The following is a 19,495-nucleotide window of genomic DNA, read 5'->3' as shown; positions in this document are numbered from 1 at the left end:
TTTGTCATAGTTCCATTTAACCATCTGGTGAAGCTTATGGATTCCTTTCTCAGAATAATGTTTTTAAGTGAATGGAATAAAAAAAATTATAAAAAGAAACCAAGTATATTTAAAGAAAAATATAATTTTTTTTTCTCATCCAAGTTCACAGACCTCCTGAAATCTATCCATGAATCCCTTGAGTGTCCGAGGACCTCAGGACCCTACTTTAAATCAAATGGGTAAGAGTCCCACCCAACTCTTCCACATGACCACAGTTAAGTCACTTAAATTGCTCTGGGTCTGAGGCACCTCATTTGTAAAATAAGGGTCTTAGACACAAGGTCCCTTCCAGCTATAATTCCATGAACTTATGATTTCAGACTTGGGTTTTGCAAAATCAATGAGCATCTACTGTTACTTCAAAAGATGCCACTAGATTCTAAAGAAGCAAAGCAAAGCAAAACAAAAATAAAACCTCTTCATGTTAATTTACCTTAATTTAAGTAATATATTCTAGGCAGCACTTTACAGAGAAGTATGGGGGCGAGGATGTTGTGAAATTTAACAAAAAGAGTGTTACAATTATCAAAAGGTTGGGAATTACTTCTTTAAACTGTTAACGAGAAAGCTGCCAAACGGCTCATATTGCTATTCGTCTCATTTAATTATCATCTATCAGAGCTGAAAGCAACCTCAGAGCCCACCTAGTCCAGAGGTTCCTAACCTGGAGTCCACAAGCCTTTGTTGGGTCCATGGATAGATTTCAGGAGGTCTGTGAACTTGGATAGGAAAAAAAAATTACATCTTTATTTTCCGTGACTGCATCTTCTTCAATGATATAAAAAGCATCATTATTAGAAGGGGTCATAGGATTCACCAGGTTCCTAAAGGGGACTGTGATACATGAAAAAGATTAAGAACCCCTGATCTAGTGCAACCTCTCTCTTTTTATTTTTTAAATAGTAGAGGAAATCACGGCTGAAGTGACTTCTCCTATGTCTCCTGTGTCACCAGGGAATTAAAGTGACTTCCCTAATGTTGAACAATTAAGTGTACTTCAGGACCATAAGGGGACTTTTTTGTTTGAGATGAAACCATCAATGATAATCAGTTTTCAAATGCCTCAACCTTTTCCACTGTCATGAGATTTGCTGGTGGTATATCTCACTGTGCCAGTGGAGGGAGAGGCAGGGAAAGGTTGAGCTTTGTGCTCTCTATGTGAAGGACTGGGAATAGAAGCGTTTAGCGAAGGGAGGCAGGGGGGTTGGGAAGTCCCAGCAAAAATTCTTCTGGGAAATTAGGCACTTGAGCTGCTAAAGGAAATGAGCTGAAAGAATCAAGAGTTATTTGATTTTGGGAAACACTTACTATGACGGAACAGTGAGTAAGAGCACTAGACAGGGAACAAGGAAGACCGGAGTTCAAATATCACCCCATGTACTTCCTAGCTGTGTGACCCCTGAGAATATCACTTTAACCTCTCTCAGCCTCAGTTTCCTCATCTATAAAGTGGGGATAATAACATCACTTACCTCCACAAGGTTATTGTGAGTATTCAATGAAGTAACATTTCTAAAGCACTTTGTAAAGTGTTACATGAATACTAGCTTTCATAGTGTTGGTACAGCAAGCTAGGTCACTAGATAAAGCTCTGGACCTGGAGTCAGAAAGATCTCAGTTCAAACCCGACCTCACTTTACTTAAAAGCTGTGTGACCACGGGAAAAAAATCACTTAACTGCTGATTGCCTCGGTTTCCTCAGGTATAAAATGGAGATTATAAAAGGCAGTCAGCTGGTACAAAGGATAAGAGTGCCCAGCCTGAAGTCAGGAAGACTCATCTTCTTGAGTTCAAATCTGGCCTCAGACACTTATTAGCTACGTGACCCTGGGCAAGTCATTTAAGCCTGTTTGCCTCAGTTTCCTCATCTGTAAAATGAGCTGGAGAAGGAAACGGCAAACCACTCCAGTATCTCTGCAAAGAAAAAACCCAAATGGGGTCACAAAGATCAGACACAACTGAAACAAGTGAACAACTGCAATAGCACTGACCTCCCAGGGTTGTTGTGAGGATTAAATGAGAAAATAATTGTAAAGAGCTTGGCACAGTGCCTGGGCACACAGTAAGTGCTATATAAACGTTAGCTACGATGATGATGATGATTGATGATGACGATGATGATGCTGAAGCTAGTTTATTTTTTTTTACATGTGAAGTCATGCAAAATGTATTTCCATATTAGCCGTGTTGCAAAAAGAAAACACAGACCAAAAAAAGGAAGAAAAACAAAGCAAAAAAGTATGCTTCAATCTGCATTCAGAGTTCATCAATTCTCTCTCTGCTGAGGCTAGTTTAAAGAGAGGCAATGTACAACTAGACCAGGTAGAGCATTTTCCCAATTCAGTTTTATCTTTCCCCTCCAATAGAAACCCTGTCCCAGAGAAAGGGAAAAAGAGATTTGTTTCCTTTTCAGAATCCCTAAATTTAAATGTCAGTTCCTAAAAGATATATAAGACAGCAATCCTAAGTCTCAAACTCAAAAAGTATGCGTATGTGTGGACAAGAGAGACTGGATCAGACCTCCATTTTTTTTTTTACTGGACTCAGATTTGGTCAGGATTTTATTGGGCTCCCTAAATATAACATTATAAGAAAAAAAAAATATATATATATAGGAGGTAGAAAAAATGGGGCCATGGCGAGGTAATTGAAAAGGAATGACAGAGAGAATAGGGCAGAGTGAGAAGAATAAGCAAAGTGGGGGGAAAAGTGAAAAAGAAGTAAAGAAAGGACAAAGTGGATGAAATTATGTGTGTACACACCAATCACAGACAGAGAATGAGGTCACAAAGGCAAAAGTTACCACAAATTCAACAGAGAGAAAAGGAAGGGAATGGGAATTGCAAAGACAGGAGAGTACTAGAAGCAGAAAATAAACAGAATAAACAGAAAAAAATAGCTGTTTGTGCATCAGTAAACAGTGAGATGAATGTCAACTACTAAGCTGACTCTCACCAGCTTGAACCCAACAAGGATGCTTCTGGTCACTCATTAAATCATTCCCTGATGGAAGCTCTTCTTGTTCTCTAACATGCTGTGCAACACCAGTTTATTGGATAAGGAAGGACAAGAGGGGCAGGGAGCAGGATGCATGAATGAAAGTACGTTGTTTTCTTACTGGGAGGTAGTTTGCTGCTAGTGCCTAGTCTATTAAAACCAAGAGCAGACATAGAAAACAGGCTCATACAGAATCCGACTCAGTTTGTCAAAGACAAAAACAAGCTGAGGATGCTTGTGAATTCTGACAACTATACAAGGCAGGGCTGGAGGCCAATTTAAAGAGACAGAACAACCATTGTCAAATGCAATAGAAGCTCTTCCAGAAAGAAAGGCTTCATTCCAGGTCACTTTCTTTCCTAGTTAGGATAAACTGAAGGAACAACCCTCTTAATCCAATTAGACCAATTAATTCATTTAAAAAATAAAAACTAGACCAGAAATATCTTCTAACAATGATTATATCAAATTAGTTTTTAAATTGTGAATTCACAGAAAGCAGAAAATCTTGTAACAATTAAACACATGACATGTTCTATGATTGTTGTTATTCAGTCCTGCCCGGCTCTTAGTGATTAGTGACCCCATGGACCAGAGTATACCAGGCCCTTTTATCCTCCATTATCTCTAAAAGTTTGTCCAAGTTCATGCTCGTTGTTGCCATGATACTCATATCTCATCCCCTGCTGTCTACGATTAGAAACATCTATAAGACATTTCACTCTTATAAAATTTATGAGTCAGTACAATTTTGCAATCATTGGCAGTTGTTTGCACCTTAGAGTATTCGTGATTATCTGCACATTTTTTTTACTTTCTTCTTTTTCTCTCTATTTTCTCTTCTCTCTTCCTTACCATCCCTCCCTTTAAAAAAAAATAAATCTGCCCCCATCAATCACTTCTGCTCATAGAATGGCAAATTTGCTGCCTTAAGTAAATAGCAAAAGTTAATTTGGATTTCCTTTGGTGCAAATGGAAAACAGAGAAAGAAAGGGAGATCTTTTGCTCTAATCGTCAATCAATCCAAGAGCATTTATTTTATCCCCAAGAAACATTTCCTTAAACACTTTTCTCTGACTGATCTATTTTCAAGTAAGTGTGAGTTATTTGCATTTAAAATCCTAAATAATTTTTAAATGATCTTTAAAGTTAAGGAAGTACTTTTTTCTCTGCTCTTCTAACTTAAAAATGACTAAGTTTTCTTGGAAGTACAAATAAAGGCTTCAGAAATGCCAAAGTAAAGTAAAATGGGAAAATCTGAATAAAGACCTTGCCAAAGCTAATACTTCCATAAAAGTTCACTGGATTATTACCAGATGGAGGAGGAGATAAGCCATCCATCAAGTATCAATAAGCTAAAAGGTGTACATCTATGAATAAGATGAGTTATGATTGGACAACTGACTGGTCTTCTAAACAAATCAGAATGGAAGGGCTCACTGTCATCTGTCTGATTTAGTAAAGTTACCCGAGTCTCTCATAGAATGATGAAAGAACAACAGAAGAAAACATATCAACAGAGTTTATTGTAACATCAAACAGTGGAATGGTGATACTAAAAACACTTCAAAGGATAGATTTCTCATAAAAGCTTTCCTAGTTAGGTAACAGTGAGCCACCTTCTCATGGAGGCCTCTTCATACCTCACTGATATTAACCATAAATAAATGCTTAGAGAAGGAGTTCTTAACCTGGGGCCTGTGAAATTCTTTTTCTAATATTCTGACCACTGTATTTCAATATCATTGGTTTCCTTTGCAATCTTGTATATTTTATTTTTTTGTTGTCGTTCAGTTGTTTCAGTTGTGTCCAACTCTTTGCGACCGTATTTGGGGTTTTCTTGGCAAAGATACTGGAGGTTCTCCCATTTCTTTCTCTAGCTTATTTTTACAGAAGAGGAAACTGAGGCAAACAGGGTTAAGGGACTTGCCAAGAGTCACTAGCTAGTAAGCTAGTGTCTGAGGCCAGATTTGAACTCACACGGATGAGTTTTCTTAACCCCAGGCCTGGCACTCTATCCACTGCATGAACTAGCTGCCCCGATTTTTATTTTATGCTTTGAAAAAACATTCTTCTTGGCAAAGAATTGGAAATTGAGGGGATGCCCATCAATTGGGGAATGGCTGAACAAGTTGTGTTATATGAATGTAATGGAATACTCTTGTGCTATAAGAAATGATGACCAGGCAGACTTCAGAAAAACCTGGAAAGACTTATATGAACTGATGCGGAGTGAAGTGAGCAGAACCAGAACAGTGTACACAGGAGCAGCAACATTGTGTGAGGATCAACTATGATAGATTTAGCTCTTCTCAGCAACACAATAATCTAAGACAATTCCAAAAGACTCATGATAGAAAATGCTATCCATATCCAGAGAAAGAACTATGGAGTCTGAATACAGATCAAAGCATACTATTTTCTCTTTTCTGTTTTTTTTTTCTTTCTTGTGGTTTTTCCCTTTTATTCTGATTCTTGCTCCACAACATGACTAACGTTTAATACAACTGTACATGTGCAACCTATATTAGATTGCTTGCCATATTGGGAAGGAAGGAGGGAGAGAGAAAAAAGCTTGGAACTCAAAATCTTATAAAAGTGAATGGTGAAAACTATCTTTACATGTAATCATAAAAAATAAAATACTATCAAGTGGGGGAGGAGAAAAAAGAAAAACATTCTTCTGAAAAGGGATCCATCCACAAGCTTCACTAGTGTTCCAACTCTCATGACATGCAAGAGTCAAGAACCCATGATGTAGAGGCATGATCTCAGTCATGCTAAAAAAGACAACGTTATAGGGAATTACACACAAAAAAAGTTACTAACCAGTAACTTTAGTCCAATTATACCACTACTAGGTAGGCCTATGCCCAAAAGAGATTGAGGAAAGAACAGTCCTATTTGTACAAAAATGTTCACAGCAACTCTTTTTGTTTAACAAAAATACCCTGAAACTAAAGATGTCCAAAAATTGAGAAATGGTTGAATAAGTTCCACAATTTATTTATGAAATGAAAGTATGTGAAAGTACTTACTGTGCTATAAGAAATGAGGAAATAAATGATTTCAAAAAGACGTGGAAAGACTGAACTGATGCAAAAATTAAGTGAGTAAAAGGACCAGAGGAATACTTTACACTATTATGTCAATATTTAGAAATTGAGCAATTTTGAGGACTTCTATAAATTAATAAAAAAAATGAAATGAGTCAAACCAGGAGAACAATTGATACAGTGACAACAATACTGTAAAAACAGGCAACTTTGAAAGTTATAGTAACTATGATCAATATAATGACAATTGATGATTGCAGAGGATCAATGATGAAACATTCTATCCGTTACAGAAAGGGCACATAATGAGATACAAATATTTTTATGTACAGCCATTGGGGGAATTCGTTTTGCCTGACTAGAGTTGCTGACTAGAGTATGCTCATTTGTTACAAAATTTTTTCTTTTCTATTCTTTTAAAGAAGTGGAGAGTGGGTGAAGGGAAGAAAATAGATTTCTGTTTATTTTTTTTAATAGAGAGGTAGGAGGGGAATCCTACAGATGTTAAATGTCAAATGCATTTTCAGACAAAAGTGTATTATTAGTTTTATTTAACTGTCTTACCTTATTTCAAGAGAACTCTCAAGAAGTGGGAGTAATCTATAGATGTATGTAATTTAAAAAAGAAGATACAACAATAAAACAGAAAGTGACCAAAAAAAAAAAAAAAGAAAAGAAAAAAGAAAGTATAGCTCTTTCATGTGATCAGGATGCCTAAAGCTCTTAGAGAATTATGGAAGTTTCTATCCCTACCTATTACCCTTCAGGGGATTCAGGTTGGTAAGAAATGTCCTCAGGATAGAGAAAAGCATTTACAATATATTTATTATAATAGGATTGTTTCTGTATCTTATGACAAAGCATTTGACTTTGCTATTTCCCTCTCTCTCAATGTCTCTTGATCTTACCATAAAGTCAGCCTTAGGCCCCAGCAGAGTTTGCCGTGAGTTTCTGCCCTCTATCTTTTGCCTAACTTAAGGTTAAATAAAAACCTTGGAATTGGAGGAGTCTTTAGATCTCTTTGTTGTAAGGCCCATAAAAACAATGACTGTTGTGATTTCTTTTACAGTGCCTTGTTTTTTATTTCTATGGCCTTTGTAATGACTGTATACAGATATATATTTGCCTCTTGGAATTCTGTGAATGCAAGCACTACCTTAAGGTTGGAGAACGTACATGAAATGAAATCGTTTGGGAGAAAAATATATAACTTGAGTGCACACATTTGAATATAAGTATATTAATAATCTAGACCTTTCTTCCCTTATAAAGAACTACATTTTAGAAGTTTTTTACATCCTGTCCTATAAAATCTGAATTACCATTTAAATACACCCTCTCAAGAAAAAAAGTAATAAGCAACTCCACAAAAGGCCCTGGATCCTTATTTGAGAGAACCACTCAGGGCCTTCCTCCCAGCTTAATAAATGCTTATTGACTGCTGAGTGACAATGACCAGAAAATTTAGCAGAATTCCCTGGGAGGATTCATGTACAGATTAATTGGCTACTATCCTGTTTATCTATATACTTTAAATTGGTTATTTATTCTTTTGCTTTTAAACCTGAAAGGAGATAAGAAGGTCTCCCCTTATTTTCTGAATTATAACTTCACAGGTTAGTGTCTACCTGGGCCCAAATGGCCCCTGGGATAATAAGTAATATCCTCCACATCTCTGTTATGAGCCAACCCTCAATAAATTCAGAAACACCGCCAATGATATCTTCTAATATTACATTTTATAAGCTCCTTGAGGGCAGAGACCATTCCATTTTTATCTTCATATTCCCAACAACCTGGCATAACGTTTGGCACACTGAAGGGGCTTAATAAATCCTTACAAATTGATGGACTGATTCCAATTCCATCTCCTCATCCCCCTGAATTAATTATTGCTCTCAAAGGTCTCCAAGCTTAGATCCAGAAACGGAGAGAACAGATATCTTGCTAGCCACCAAAGCACATCCTTGAACCTCCAAAAGGAAGGAGAACCTCTAACACATATAAGAGATGAGATTTTTTTCTGTTCAAAACAGGAAAGAAGAGAAGACATTTTTTGAGCTGCTATATGACCACTCCAATATTGTTGCAAATATAAAAGATAGCAGCATCCCATCCATCTCCAGCCAACTATAAAGAATATCCTTTAATACATGACAGGTATCCTGTATGTGGGCTTTGTCTTCTTTTCCCTTCTCTAGTGAGTCACTGAGTTAACACTCGTTTGGAGATGCTTTAGTTATCAAATATAGGAATTCACAAAGAGGATTCTTAGTTGCAGCGAGTAACCCTAATTTACCTCTCATTCTAGACAAGAATCTCTCTTCAACATTCCTGATGGGTTGTCAACCGCCTCTGTGTCCTCTCCATCCATAATTTATCTTTTATTATACTTAACTGTCCAATACTAAGACTACCTGAACAATGATCATCATTCGGGCACAGAGACTATGGTATCTTAGAAAGGTCAGGTAACCCTTCAGTGTTCTAAACAACTTTAAAGACTGTCAAGTGGAAGAGAAGGTGCTGACCAGCAATGTTAGAGGGAGTTTGATCACCTAAGAATTCTCTGTACCAGGGAAATAACAGATCTAATCTCTTTCCATATCCTTAACTATACACATGTTATATCTCCCCACCAGAATGCAACTCACCTTGCCTTACACCTAATTTTTTTTAACTGAACCAGAATTGAATGAGAATTATTACCCAGCCTCAAGGAGACAAACTCAAGCCCAAACAGATAAGTCTAGAGACCTTATCTAGAGATCTTGAGAATAAAATCATCCAAATAGTCTTAAATTAGGCTCTGAATATAACAGCTTCAATTAGTCTTCCAATACAAAACAGGCAAGTCAGATCTACTATTTTGTCAGAATGACTCCTCTCATCCAAAGAGTTATCCATGGTGCTAGATCGTTCTCCTCAGACATATATCTGATCCTCTAGATAACAGCCACTTGGCTCTGTGCCTGATGGACTGTCTCCAATTCAAACTTCGTTATCTTCCATTGCCTATGATGCTATACACCCTCCACTAACTCATTTCCTATCTGAAAGAATTTATCACTTGTGCCTGCTCCCTACCCTGGCCATGCCCCAAACCAGAAGTTTAGTTCCTAGCATGTTTCCAACATGGTGGTCTTTTGTTCCTGGCTCTAGTTCCTTCATTTCTGGGGAAGCAAACTTCCCTAACTGCAAACGCATCACATGCCTCCTTGGATATGCAATGTTCTTTGTGGAGTGGAGGTCATATTTCATGTCTTACCATATGACTCCTAAGATGATTCATTTATGCCCTGAAGAGTAACAAAAAGTCTTATTGGCTTAGTGAACACAATCATAAAGTTAGCCAAGATTTCCTCTAGCTCCCTTTAAAGTATAATCGCAGTGCTTCTATACTGATGGGGAATGGTGATAGTAAGCACCAACAGACAATGCAATCTTAGATTTGTAAAGGGTCTCAAGAAATCAACCAGGCACATCTGTGCAATTAGACTGGAAGCTTGAGAGCAGGGACTGTCTTTGGACTTTCTTTGCATCCTCAGTGCACAGCAGAGTGCCTGGAACATAATAGGTGTGTAATTATACAATAACATAATAACTGGATAAAAGCATTTGGATGCAATAACTTGTTAGTGTCAGGGCTGCTCTTGACCATCATCGGCTGCACACGATGCTTGGCCTTGAAGGTCCTCTATTCCAAGCCCCTCATTTTACAGATGAGGAAACCGAGTTCTTGGAGAGGTTAAGTTACTTGCTCAGAGACTGAGGCAGGATTAGAACTCAGGTCGACTTGACTCCAAGTCTCTATCTACTACACTGTGCTGCCACTCATAGCAACTACTGTTGCTGACATGTGCCCTCTTGCTCCTAAAAGAGATTAGCCCATCCAAAGCCTGGATCCAGATAAGACATTGGGGGTTAGATAATCTAACAATTAGCTCCATGCAAAAAAAAAATTCCCTGAAATGTGCTCCCAATTTGACCAACTCTTTCATATAGTTGCATCATTGGCCAATAACATCACTGTTACTAAAAAGTATGAGTAACTCAGCACAACTCCCATCATTATTTCTGGAAAACCGATATCAAAGAAAAGAACTGATAAACAGAAAACTGCATGTTCATATCCTTTGAGTATGTATCAATTAGGGAATGACTCGTATTCTTAATGATTTGGTATGTTTAGAATGGGCTTACATATACATATATATGCATGTATATGTATATGTATATATACCTACACACACACACACACACATACACACACATATACATATTTGTGTCTAATGGTAGCCTTATCTAGGGCACAGGGAAGAGGAGAAAAAAGGGGGGAGGGAAGAAAGTTACATGATAATTTTATTATATATTTAAAAGGAATAACAGGTTGTACATAATAGATAAACAGTTTCATGTACAATCTTTTTTTTCTATTCTACCATGTTATGGAAATGCTTCTTTTATTTAAGTTAAGAATAAAATTCATTTTTTTAAAAAAAATTGACCCTTTCTTCTTGTTAATGTGCCAGTATTATGTGGTGGTGGGCAGTGGGGTAATGACCGCCCACTATTATAGACAGTGGTGAGTGGGTAGATGGATATGTGTAATAGTTAACATATATCCAAGCTTCACTAATTTTACCCTTGGTAGACACATTCTTCACTGTGGTTCAATCCACCTTGAGGTTCTCTTTAAACAGTAATGTTTCACTGTAAATGGTCAATTTCACCAGGTTTTCTCTACCACCTCCTCCCTCTAAATAATTAAAGTGCTGAATAATACAGTCCAGCCCACCAATGACTTCACTTCTTGAGTAACAGCTGTTCACTATTTGGCTTCTTTCACTTATACAATATTCAGAATTATTTTGGCACTTTGTGGTAAGACTGATAGGGACTGGACCAGAGATTTCACTGCAATGGGGAACTCCCTAGTGATGAAATTTTCTGTACTAATGCAGGTCAGCATTGTCTCTTCAAGTTATGGTTTTGGAGAGTTTCTTAGGGACAGAAAGTTTCAGCAACTTACCCAGGGTCACAACAGCCATTGTCTTGTCAGTGGTGGGACTCAAATCCAGGTCTACCTGCTCTCTATCTGCTATGCCTTACCGCCTCTTGAATATCTGATGATAGCTTATTTCATGTAATTGTGTCTTCTGAGGATTCTTTATTAAAAGCTCATCTGGTGGGTGGAAAGTGATGGTAGCGATTGTAGGAGTTGGATATGTGCCAGTTTTCTAGGTTATTTCTAGATCTACTTATCATTCTTTCATTTTTTTTCATAGAAGCTCAACAGATAAAGAGGGATTAATATTTCCTTATGGTTGTACAGACTTGTCTGAGTATATTTAATTATGTCCATATTTAAGTGCTAATTTTTAATCCTTGAAATACCACAACACCAACTACAATCCGTCTTTGCTCCTTTCTTAATTTACAAGATTCAGGAAGAAATGAAGGCCTTTCATTAGGTTGGTTATCTTTTCCCTGGGGGAAAAACATCACTGGGTCACTCATTCTTTTACTGTTAATTGTCTATTGGCCACTTTGAACTGGATGTCCCATCTCAAACTCATGTCCAAAACAGAACTAATCATCTTTCCCCATGAACCCACTCTTCCTAACTTCCAGTTATTCAGGTTTACAATCTCAGTGTCATCCACAATTCATCGCTCTGGTCCCCCCAAATATTATCTCCACATCTCTCCTATAGGTCCTCTTCTCTACACCTGCATAATGACCACCCAGGTTAGGTGCTCAACACTTCTCACTTGGACCACTAAAAAAGCTTCCCAGTTGGTCTCCGTGACTCAAGGGGCTTCCTATACAGCTGCCAAAGTGATTTTCTTAAAGTACAAGTCTGACTCACTCCCTTTACTTGATAAACTCCAATGGCTCCTTGTTACCACTAGGTTCAAAGATAAATTTCTCTGTATGGCATTTAATCCTTCCACAATTTGGCCCCTTCCTACCTTTATAGCATCACACATTATTCTCCTCACATCTTCCCATGGACTATATAGCCCACACATACTGAGCTACTTACCATTCCTTACTCATGATGCTCTATCTCCTATCTCTGGCTTCTTCAGTAACTGTCCCCTGTGCCTAGAATGATCTCTGTCCTCATCTCCATCTCTTAAAATTCCTGTTTTCCTTCAAGACTCACCCCAAGAGCTGACTTTTACAGGAGGGTCTTTCCTAGTGTCCCAGATACTAGTACCTTACCCAATATGGTTACTTCATATCTACTATGCATGTATCTTGTAATATAAAACACACACACACACACACACACACACACACACACCCCTATATAGTTTTGTTCATCAGAATTCAAGCTCCTTGAATGTATTTTTTCCCCTTTGTGTCCTCAGTGCTTAGCAAAGCACCTGCCATAAGTTCTAGGTAAGAGCTTAGTAAATGATAAAATGAACTATAATTAATTTAATATAATAAATTTAATAAATAATAATTGCTATACATTAATAACATAAATAATGAGACCTTAATAAAGAATAAAAAAAGAAAAGGTAAGAGCTTAATAAATGCTTGATGATTAATTGATTCTGGTCAATCTCTAACCCATGATTTTTCCTGAAGAGATTTTTAGCACCATTAATCACATCCCTCTGTTTTGGGAAGAAAATAATATTTCTACAAAATGTTCTACAGTGAGAGAACATGATTTTAGTTTTTTATGTAACTGTTTGAAAGTGCAGACCCCAAGAGAGCTCCTAAACTAAAGACTCTCCAAGTCAGAATTCCTCTCAAATGGTGGCAGACCTACCAGGAAGGGCAAGAATTGGACCAAAGGCATGAACAAAATCATAATTTTTACTAAGCATCTATGTGACAGACACTGTACCAAATGCTAAAGATATAAGGACAAACAATGAATCAATCCCTATTCTCAAGGAACTTAAATTTTGCCAAGGGACACACACACACACACACACACACACACAAATGTTGTTGTTTGGTCATTATCAGTCATGTCCAGCTCTTGTGACCCATTTGGGGTTTTCTTGGCAAAGATACTGCAGTGGTTTGCCATTTCCTTCTCCAGATCATTTTACAAATGAAGAAACTGGGGTAAACAGGGTTAAGTGAATTGCCCAGGGTCACACAGTAATAAGTGTCTGAGGCCAGACTTGAATTTAGGAAGACCGAATCTTCCTTATTTCAGGTTTCCCACTCTGCCCACAGCATCACCCATATGTAAAACATATGAAGAATAAATAGAAAGCATTCCCTCTGGGTTATGTCCACCCTCCACCTCCAATTAGAATTTGTATTTATGGGTTGAATCTCCAGAGGGCAGCTCTTATCTCACATATTAAAGGTACCCTGCTGGGTTTTGTTGTTGTTCAGTTGTGTTTGATGGCTGTTGTTTTTTTAAGAGGCAATGGGGTAAAGTGACTTACTGGCTCAGGGTCACAGAGCTAGTAAGTGCCTGAGGTCAGATTTGAACTGATTTCTTCCTGACTCCATGCCTGGCACTCTACCCACTGGGCTACCTAGCTACCCTGCTGGTACCCACTCCAAAAACTATAGATCACATGTACCCCTGGGTGCTTTCCATTAACAGTCAACCAGTGTATACAATTAGCTCTTAGCAAAAATGTATTTACTAAGATGGCACAGTGAAATCTTGAGTATTCTTTTCCACAAATACACAAAGCATCTGTGAGAAGAGTGGGCCGCAATTTAGAGCTCGATGGTAATGAGGGGCACACACATACACACAAACACACACACACACACACACACACACACACACACACACACGGAACAACATGTGCCCAAAGCAACTTACAAGTCTGGCCTTGCAGGGCCTTGATGTCCTTTCACTCCTCACAGAGTTCTCACACTGTCCCTGCCTGGGGTGCAGTGTCTGTGCTGGGTACATTATTCAGCTGAGTTCCCAGGGTTGGCTCCTGTGCACGGTTCTACTATGGGCTGAAAAGCCTAGTTCTTGAGTCCATAACAGGATCTCTTCTTTGCCAACAGAGGTTCAGCTCCCTGAAGCTGCTTCCAGCCTCAAGGGACTGCCTTTCTGTATCTCTCTCTCTGTCTAAAAAGTGTCTCTCTTGCTTCGACTGTGCCTTTGACTGACACTCTCAAACTCACTCTCCAATTACTGGATGAGGAGTCTCCTTCTAGGAGAGTGTCTCCAACACTAGACACCATTGTATAGGAGACTAGCAGAAAAAAAAAAATCCCCTCCTCCCCCTTCACCGCAGTATTTGAACTCCTCAAGGTTGGTCCCAGACTGTATCTTTTAAGGGTCACCAGTAGTTGTGGCCTATCTTTCTTTGTCCAATGGTATTGTTTCCTTCTGACTCAATCAGGTATGTTCATGACTTAATGAGAGGGGTAAACTTAAAGATGGAAGGGACTAGAAGTGGGGGAGGTTACTGTATACAATGTTCTCTTGGTTCTGCTCATTTCACTCTTCATCATTTCATGCAAGTCTTTCCATGCCTTCCTAAGATCACTGAACTCATCAGCACAGTAGTATTCTATCACAATGACACACCATAGCAAGTTGTACAGGGTAGATTAGCAGTATCATGTACAATTATCTTTTTTATCGTACTATGTTATGGAAATGCTTGTTTTATTCTATGAACTGAAAATAAAATAAATTTTTTAAAAAACAAGAAAGAAGTGAGGGAAGGAGGGAAGGATAGGATAGAGGCCTTCTAAGGTGGGATTTAAGCAGAATCAAGAAGGAAGCTAGGGAAATAAGTGGAGGTAAGGAAGGAATGGGGGGCAGCATGCAGTCAGTTTGAAAAAAAGAATGTTAAAATTGTTTTTACATATAATTGGAGGAAAAAAATAAAGTATTAAATTGAAGAAAATAAAAACAAATGCACAGTCAGAGATAAAGGGTTATATTTGAGGAACAGCAACTATGCAAATAGAACTGAATCATAGAATATTTGTAGAGGAGCAAAGTATAAGACAACTGAAGAGAAAAAAGGTGATAAGTTATGAAAGATCTAAATATAACAGAGGATTTTCTATTTGATCACTGAGGTAAGAAAGAACCAGTGGACTTTGCTAAAGGGAGAGGGAGAAGGTGACACGGTCAGATTTGCATTTATGGAAGACAGCTTTGGGAAGTAGAAAAGGGACTGGGATGGAGACAGACTTGAGGAAAGAGGCCATCGAAAGACTATTACAATGGTCCAAGCCCAAGGGGATGAGGGCCTGTATGAGGGGGGTAGTGTTGCAAAGGTAAATATATACAGATGTGACAACAGATTAGCTATCTGGGGTAAAGGAGGGTGAAGGACTGACAATGACACCAAGGCTGCAGGCCACAGTGGCAGGGAAGAGGATGGCACTGCCCTCTATAATATAATTTAAGGTAATAAGCTCTGCTTGGGACAGATTAAGTTTTAGAATCATTTGCCTAGAGATATGAGTTGAATTCTAGGGAGCTGATGAGATCATAAAGTCAGAGAGGGAAAGGAAAAGAGAGAGTTGACTAAGTAAAAGAAAATGTAGAAAAAAAGAAAAAAAGAGGGTCCAAGATAACACCTCAGTGACCATTCATAATTAGTGTGATCTGGTATGCTCTAGATAAGGAATAAGCAAAGGAAAGGGAGAAGCAAGTGAAAGATGGGTGGGAGAACTAGGAAAGGAGAGTCACGAATATCCAATCCAATAAACATTTATTAAGTGCCTACTATGTGCCAGGAAGTGCTAAGTGCTGGGTATACAATTAATAAATAAGAATAAACAAGTTCCTGACCTCCAGAAGATTACAATCTAATTGGAGGAGAGACAACATACAAAAAGAGGCACGGAGAGTGGGGCAGAGGAATAGGGAGTAGAACAAGGGGGTCGCTGGCCTGGGGTCATCTTGATCCATGGAGCAGCAGATACAGAATGGAGTGAGCCCCAAAAGTCCAGTTACTGCCCCCTATAAAGGAAGATAGTGGGAGGAAATCAGTACTCTAACCTCCAGCCCTCTGGTCAGAGGGAGGTAGTATCACTCAAGGTTTAAGTTAGTAGCATGCAGAGGAGTTTAGAGGTGATGAACTTAGCCTGAGAAGGAGACCTTGCTCCATTGGAGTTGAAAGGAGGCAGAGCAGCAGATTCAGGGAGAAGAGAAAGTATCCAGGATGACAGGGGGATCAGCAGGGTCAAATGTACCAGTTAGGTAAAGAAAAATGTCATATTTGACAATAAAGATGTTAATGGTAACCCTGTAGAGAATGGTTATGATTGAGTGATGAGGTGAGAAGTCAAACTGCAAAAGACTTAGGAGTACTTGGGAAAAGGGAGTGAAGGCAACATAGACAACTTTTTTTAAGAATTTGGCTGAGACTATGAGGACAGATGTATGCTCCAAGACTGAGAGGCCGTGGGTGGTCGTGAGGGCAGTTTGGTGGATAGAGTTCCAGGCCTACAGTCAGGGAGACTTACTAGCTCTGTGACCCTGAGCAAGTCACCTAACCCTGTTTACCTCAGTTTCCTCATCTGTAAAATGAACTGGAGGAGAAAAAGGCAAAACAACCCAACATCTTTACCAAGAAAACCCCAAAGGGGGTCAACAAAGAGTCACACACAACTGAACAACAACAGGTTTCACTGAAGGTTTTTTAATTTTGTTTTGTTTTAAGAATAAGGGAGACTAGCAAGAAAGCAGTAAAGAAGAAACCAGCAGATAAGGAGAGACGAGATTACAGAGGGATGACAGATCACAAGAACACAGGACTAGATCAAGGGAACAATAGAGAAAGACAGGTCTGGGGTGAGAAGAAGGACTTCAACTATCAGAGGGTGGAGGAAAAGAAGAGTGAATGAATGATGTCAAGGGGCATTAAGGAGAAAACAGGGGATGTGTGAGCTGGTGGAGAATGGTCTCAATTTTCTTGGCAAAGTCAGAGTCAAAGTCCTAGGCTGTCAGGGTTAGGAGCAAGGTGTGGGAAGCTACAGGAGAGGAGATTCAGAATTGGTTTAAAAATGAAGAAAGATATAGGGATTCAATGAGGGAAGAATGAAAGGAGCGGTTGTCTCAGTGAGGGTCCAACTGAGGCGGTAGACGGCAGAAATAATTCAGGGCTGGAATTTGGCAAAGTATGAGGACAAAGAAGCGAAGGGTCTACAAGTAGATGACAGTATGTAACTAAGTTGGTTAACTGTAGGTAGAGATTGGGAAAACAGGAAAATGAAGTCTGAGAAAAGAGAAATGACCTAAGAAAATACTGAGGGATGGAGGGACTGGAGGTCTCCATGAGGAGAGATGAGGGATAAGGAAAAGGGAAGTGATGACAGGAGGGCATGGCCGGATAATATCAAAGTTTGAAGGAGCATCAACATAAGCGATGAAGTCCCCTAGTTTAAGGACAGGAGTTGGGGAAGAGAGGAAGACAGTGAAGAATCCTGAAATCTGGGTAATTGAAATGTAATTGAATTATACATACAATATTGTTTGAAGTTCAAGGTTCTTAACCTTTGAGCTTGTGAACTCATTTTAAAGATATTTTTATAACCTTTATATAATTGTTTTTTTTTTAATTTTATGACTTTAAAAATACTCAGAGAGAGCAGTCCAAAAAAACAAAAAAGGCTAAGACTTCCTGTTCTAAGCTTGGATCTAAGAAGACGACATGGAGGTGAGGGCTTTGTGAATGACCCCCCAAAGGGGAGTGAGGCAAAATAATCCTGGGTGAGAGTTGGGACCCCCAGAGAGTTAGTTGTAAAGGACCTTGAGTCCTTTTCCAACACAAAGGGAAAGATAGGTTGGGAAACGTCCCAAGATGAGCTGCTTGAGATCTGAAGGAGCCAAAGCAATCAGCACAGTAGGAAAGCATTAAAAAAGCAGGAACTGATGAGGACATAGCCATGAAAAGCTATAAACAGGCTCTGTGTCCAGAACAGAGAAGAGATCAGGAAATGTCTGTGGGAAGAAGGCAGGCTGTAATGCCAAGTCAAACTTTGGGTTGTTTTTAACAAGAGCAGCTTTGACCTGAAGTACACCTGGCAATGAAACATCAGTCAGCAAGGGGGTTGGTCTAGGTGGCTTCTAAAGCCCCTTCCCAGCGTTAATTCTAAGAACTTTTGAAAGGAGAAGAGGAAAAGGAGGAAACAAAGTGAAGACAGGAAAGCCAGGAAAGAATCTCTTTTAATGCTTTTTTATAATGCTCCTGCTCTTCTCAAGGGGCTAGGCAAGTATAATTATGTCTCATTCAGACATGGGGTACCGAAAACCTACAGAATGAAGTTTAAATGATTTGTCTCTACCCCTAGACACAAAAATGGTCCAGTCGAAAGTGCTGGAGAAATTCCCTACAGAACTATGATTCGAAACATTTTGGTGATATGCCCTTGCTATTTTAATAAAAAAAATCATGATGATAATATTGGTCATAGCAACTTTTAAAAAAGGTTAATATTAACATAGCAGTTTATGGTTTGCAAAATGCTTTATATGTGCTATCTCATGTGAACCTCACAATAATCCTGGGGAGTGGATGCTAGTATGACCCCTACATTTTACAGATGAGAAACTGAGGCACAGAAAGGTTAAGTGACTTGCCCAGAGTCACACAGTAAGTACTCGAGGCAGGATTTGAATTTAGGTCTTCCTGACTCCAGGCACACTTCTCTAACCACTGAGCCACCTTAGCTGTTGACCTATCATTTTAATACCTAGCCATTTAATAAAACAGATTATAGGTCCATGTACTGTATGTAGCCTCAGTTTCTGTTCCCAAGTAACAGCCAAGATTTTAAAAAAGTCTTTCCAAAAATTGCATTTCCACTGACCACAACTGACACAGATAAAATACACACATCATTTTAAATCACAAAAATATGTTAAATGATTTTCTTAAGCAAATGTAAAAGCACTTTAAATTAACACCAATCCATCTGAACAAATGAGAACACTCGAGCTCATGCATTATATATAACTGAGTTACTGCCCGAGTTTAAATATTTCCTATTCTGAACTACTCTTCTATTTTTCATGGAACTTACAAGAACAGACACAAGAGACATTCTAATTACTTCACTGATCTTAGCCGGAGAATTTGAAAATGATTAAAACTTACTGTGTATTCTGGTCCCAGAATTTCATTTGGAGGAAAGAAGTGTGGGGGGGAAAAAAGAGATGATATGATGATAAATGCCATTACTTCCACTTAATATAAACTATATAAACAATAAATATACCAGTGAATTCTAAAGATATTAAAGATGTAAAGAAAACCATCCCCCTCCCAATTACATTAAGTGACCAGACCACCAAAATTGCTCTTGGAATGCTCTCGCATACAAAATTAATAATGACACTTCTCTTGGTTGGGCAGAAAAGGGATGAGATTCAATTAATCTGTGGCCAACTAAACACCAAGGGGCTAACATAAAATCAG

General features: G+C 38.6%; 1 protein-coding gene across 2 annotated transcripts in view; it reads right to left on the bottom strand.

The window, feature by feature from the left end:
- PITPNC1 (phosphatidylinositol transfer protein cytoplasmic 1) overlaps positions 1-19,495 on the bottom strand; it is a 363,762-nt gene that overhangs the window by 168,329 nt on the left and 175,938 nt on the right. For both annotated transcript variants that reach the window (XM_036756452.1, XM_036756453.1), the window contains exon 4: positions 19,175-19,182. In XM_036756452.1, the coding sequence (XP_036612347.1) occupies positions 19,175-19,182 (8 nt within the window). The remainder of the gene's footprint in view (positions 1-19,174; positions 19,183-19,495) is intronic.

Source organism: Trichosurus vulpecula, chromosome 4 (genome assembly GCF_011100635.1).
Source record: "Trichosurus vulpecula isolate mTriVul1 chromosome 4, mTriVul1.pri, whole genome shotgun sequence".
Lineage (NCBI taxonomy): Eukaryota > Metazoa > Chordata > Mammalia > Diprotodontia > Phalangeridae > Trichosurus > Trichosurus vulpecula.
Note: the sequence above shows the minus strand (reverse complement) of the source record. Positions and strands in the feature narration are given on the sequence as shown.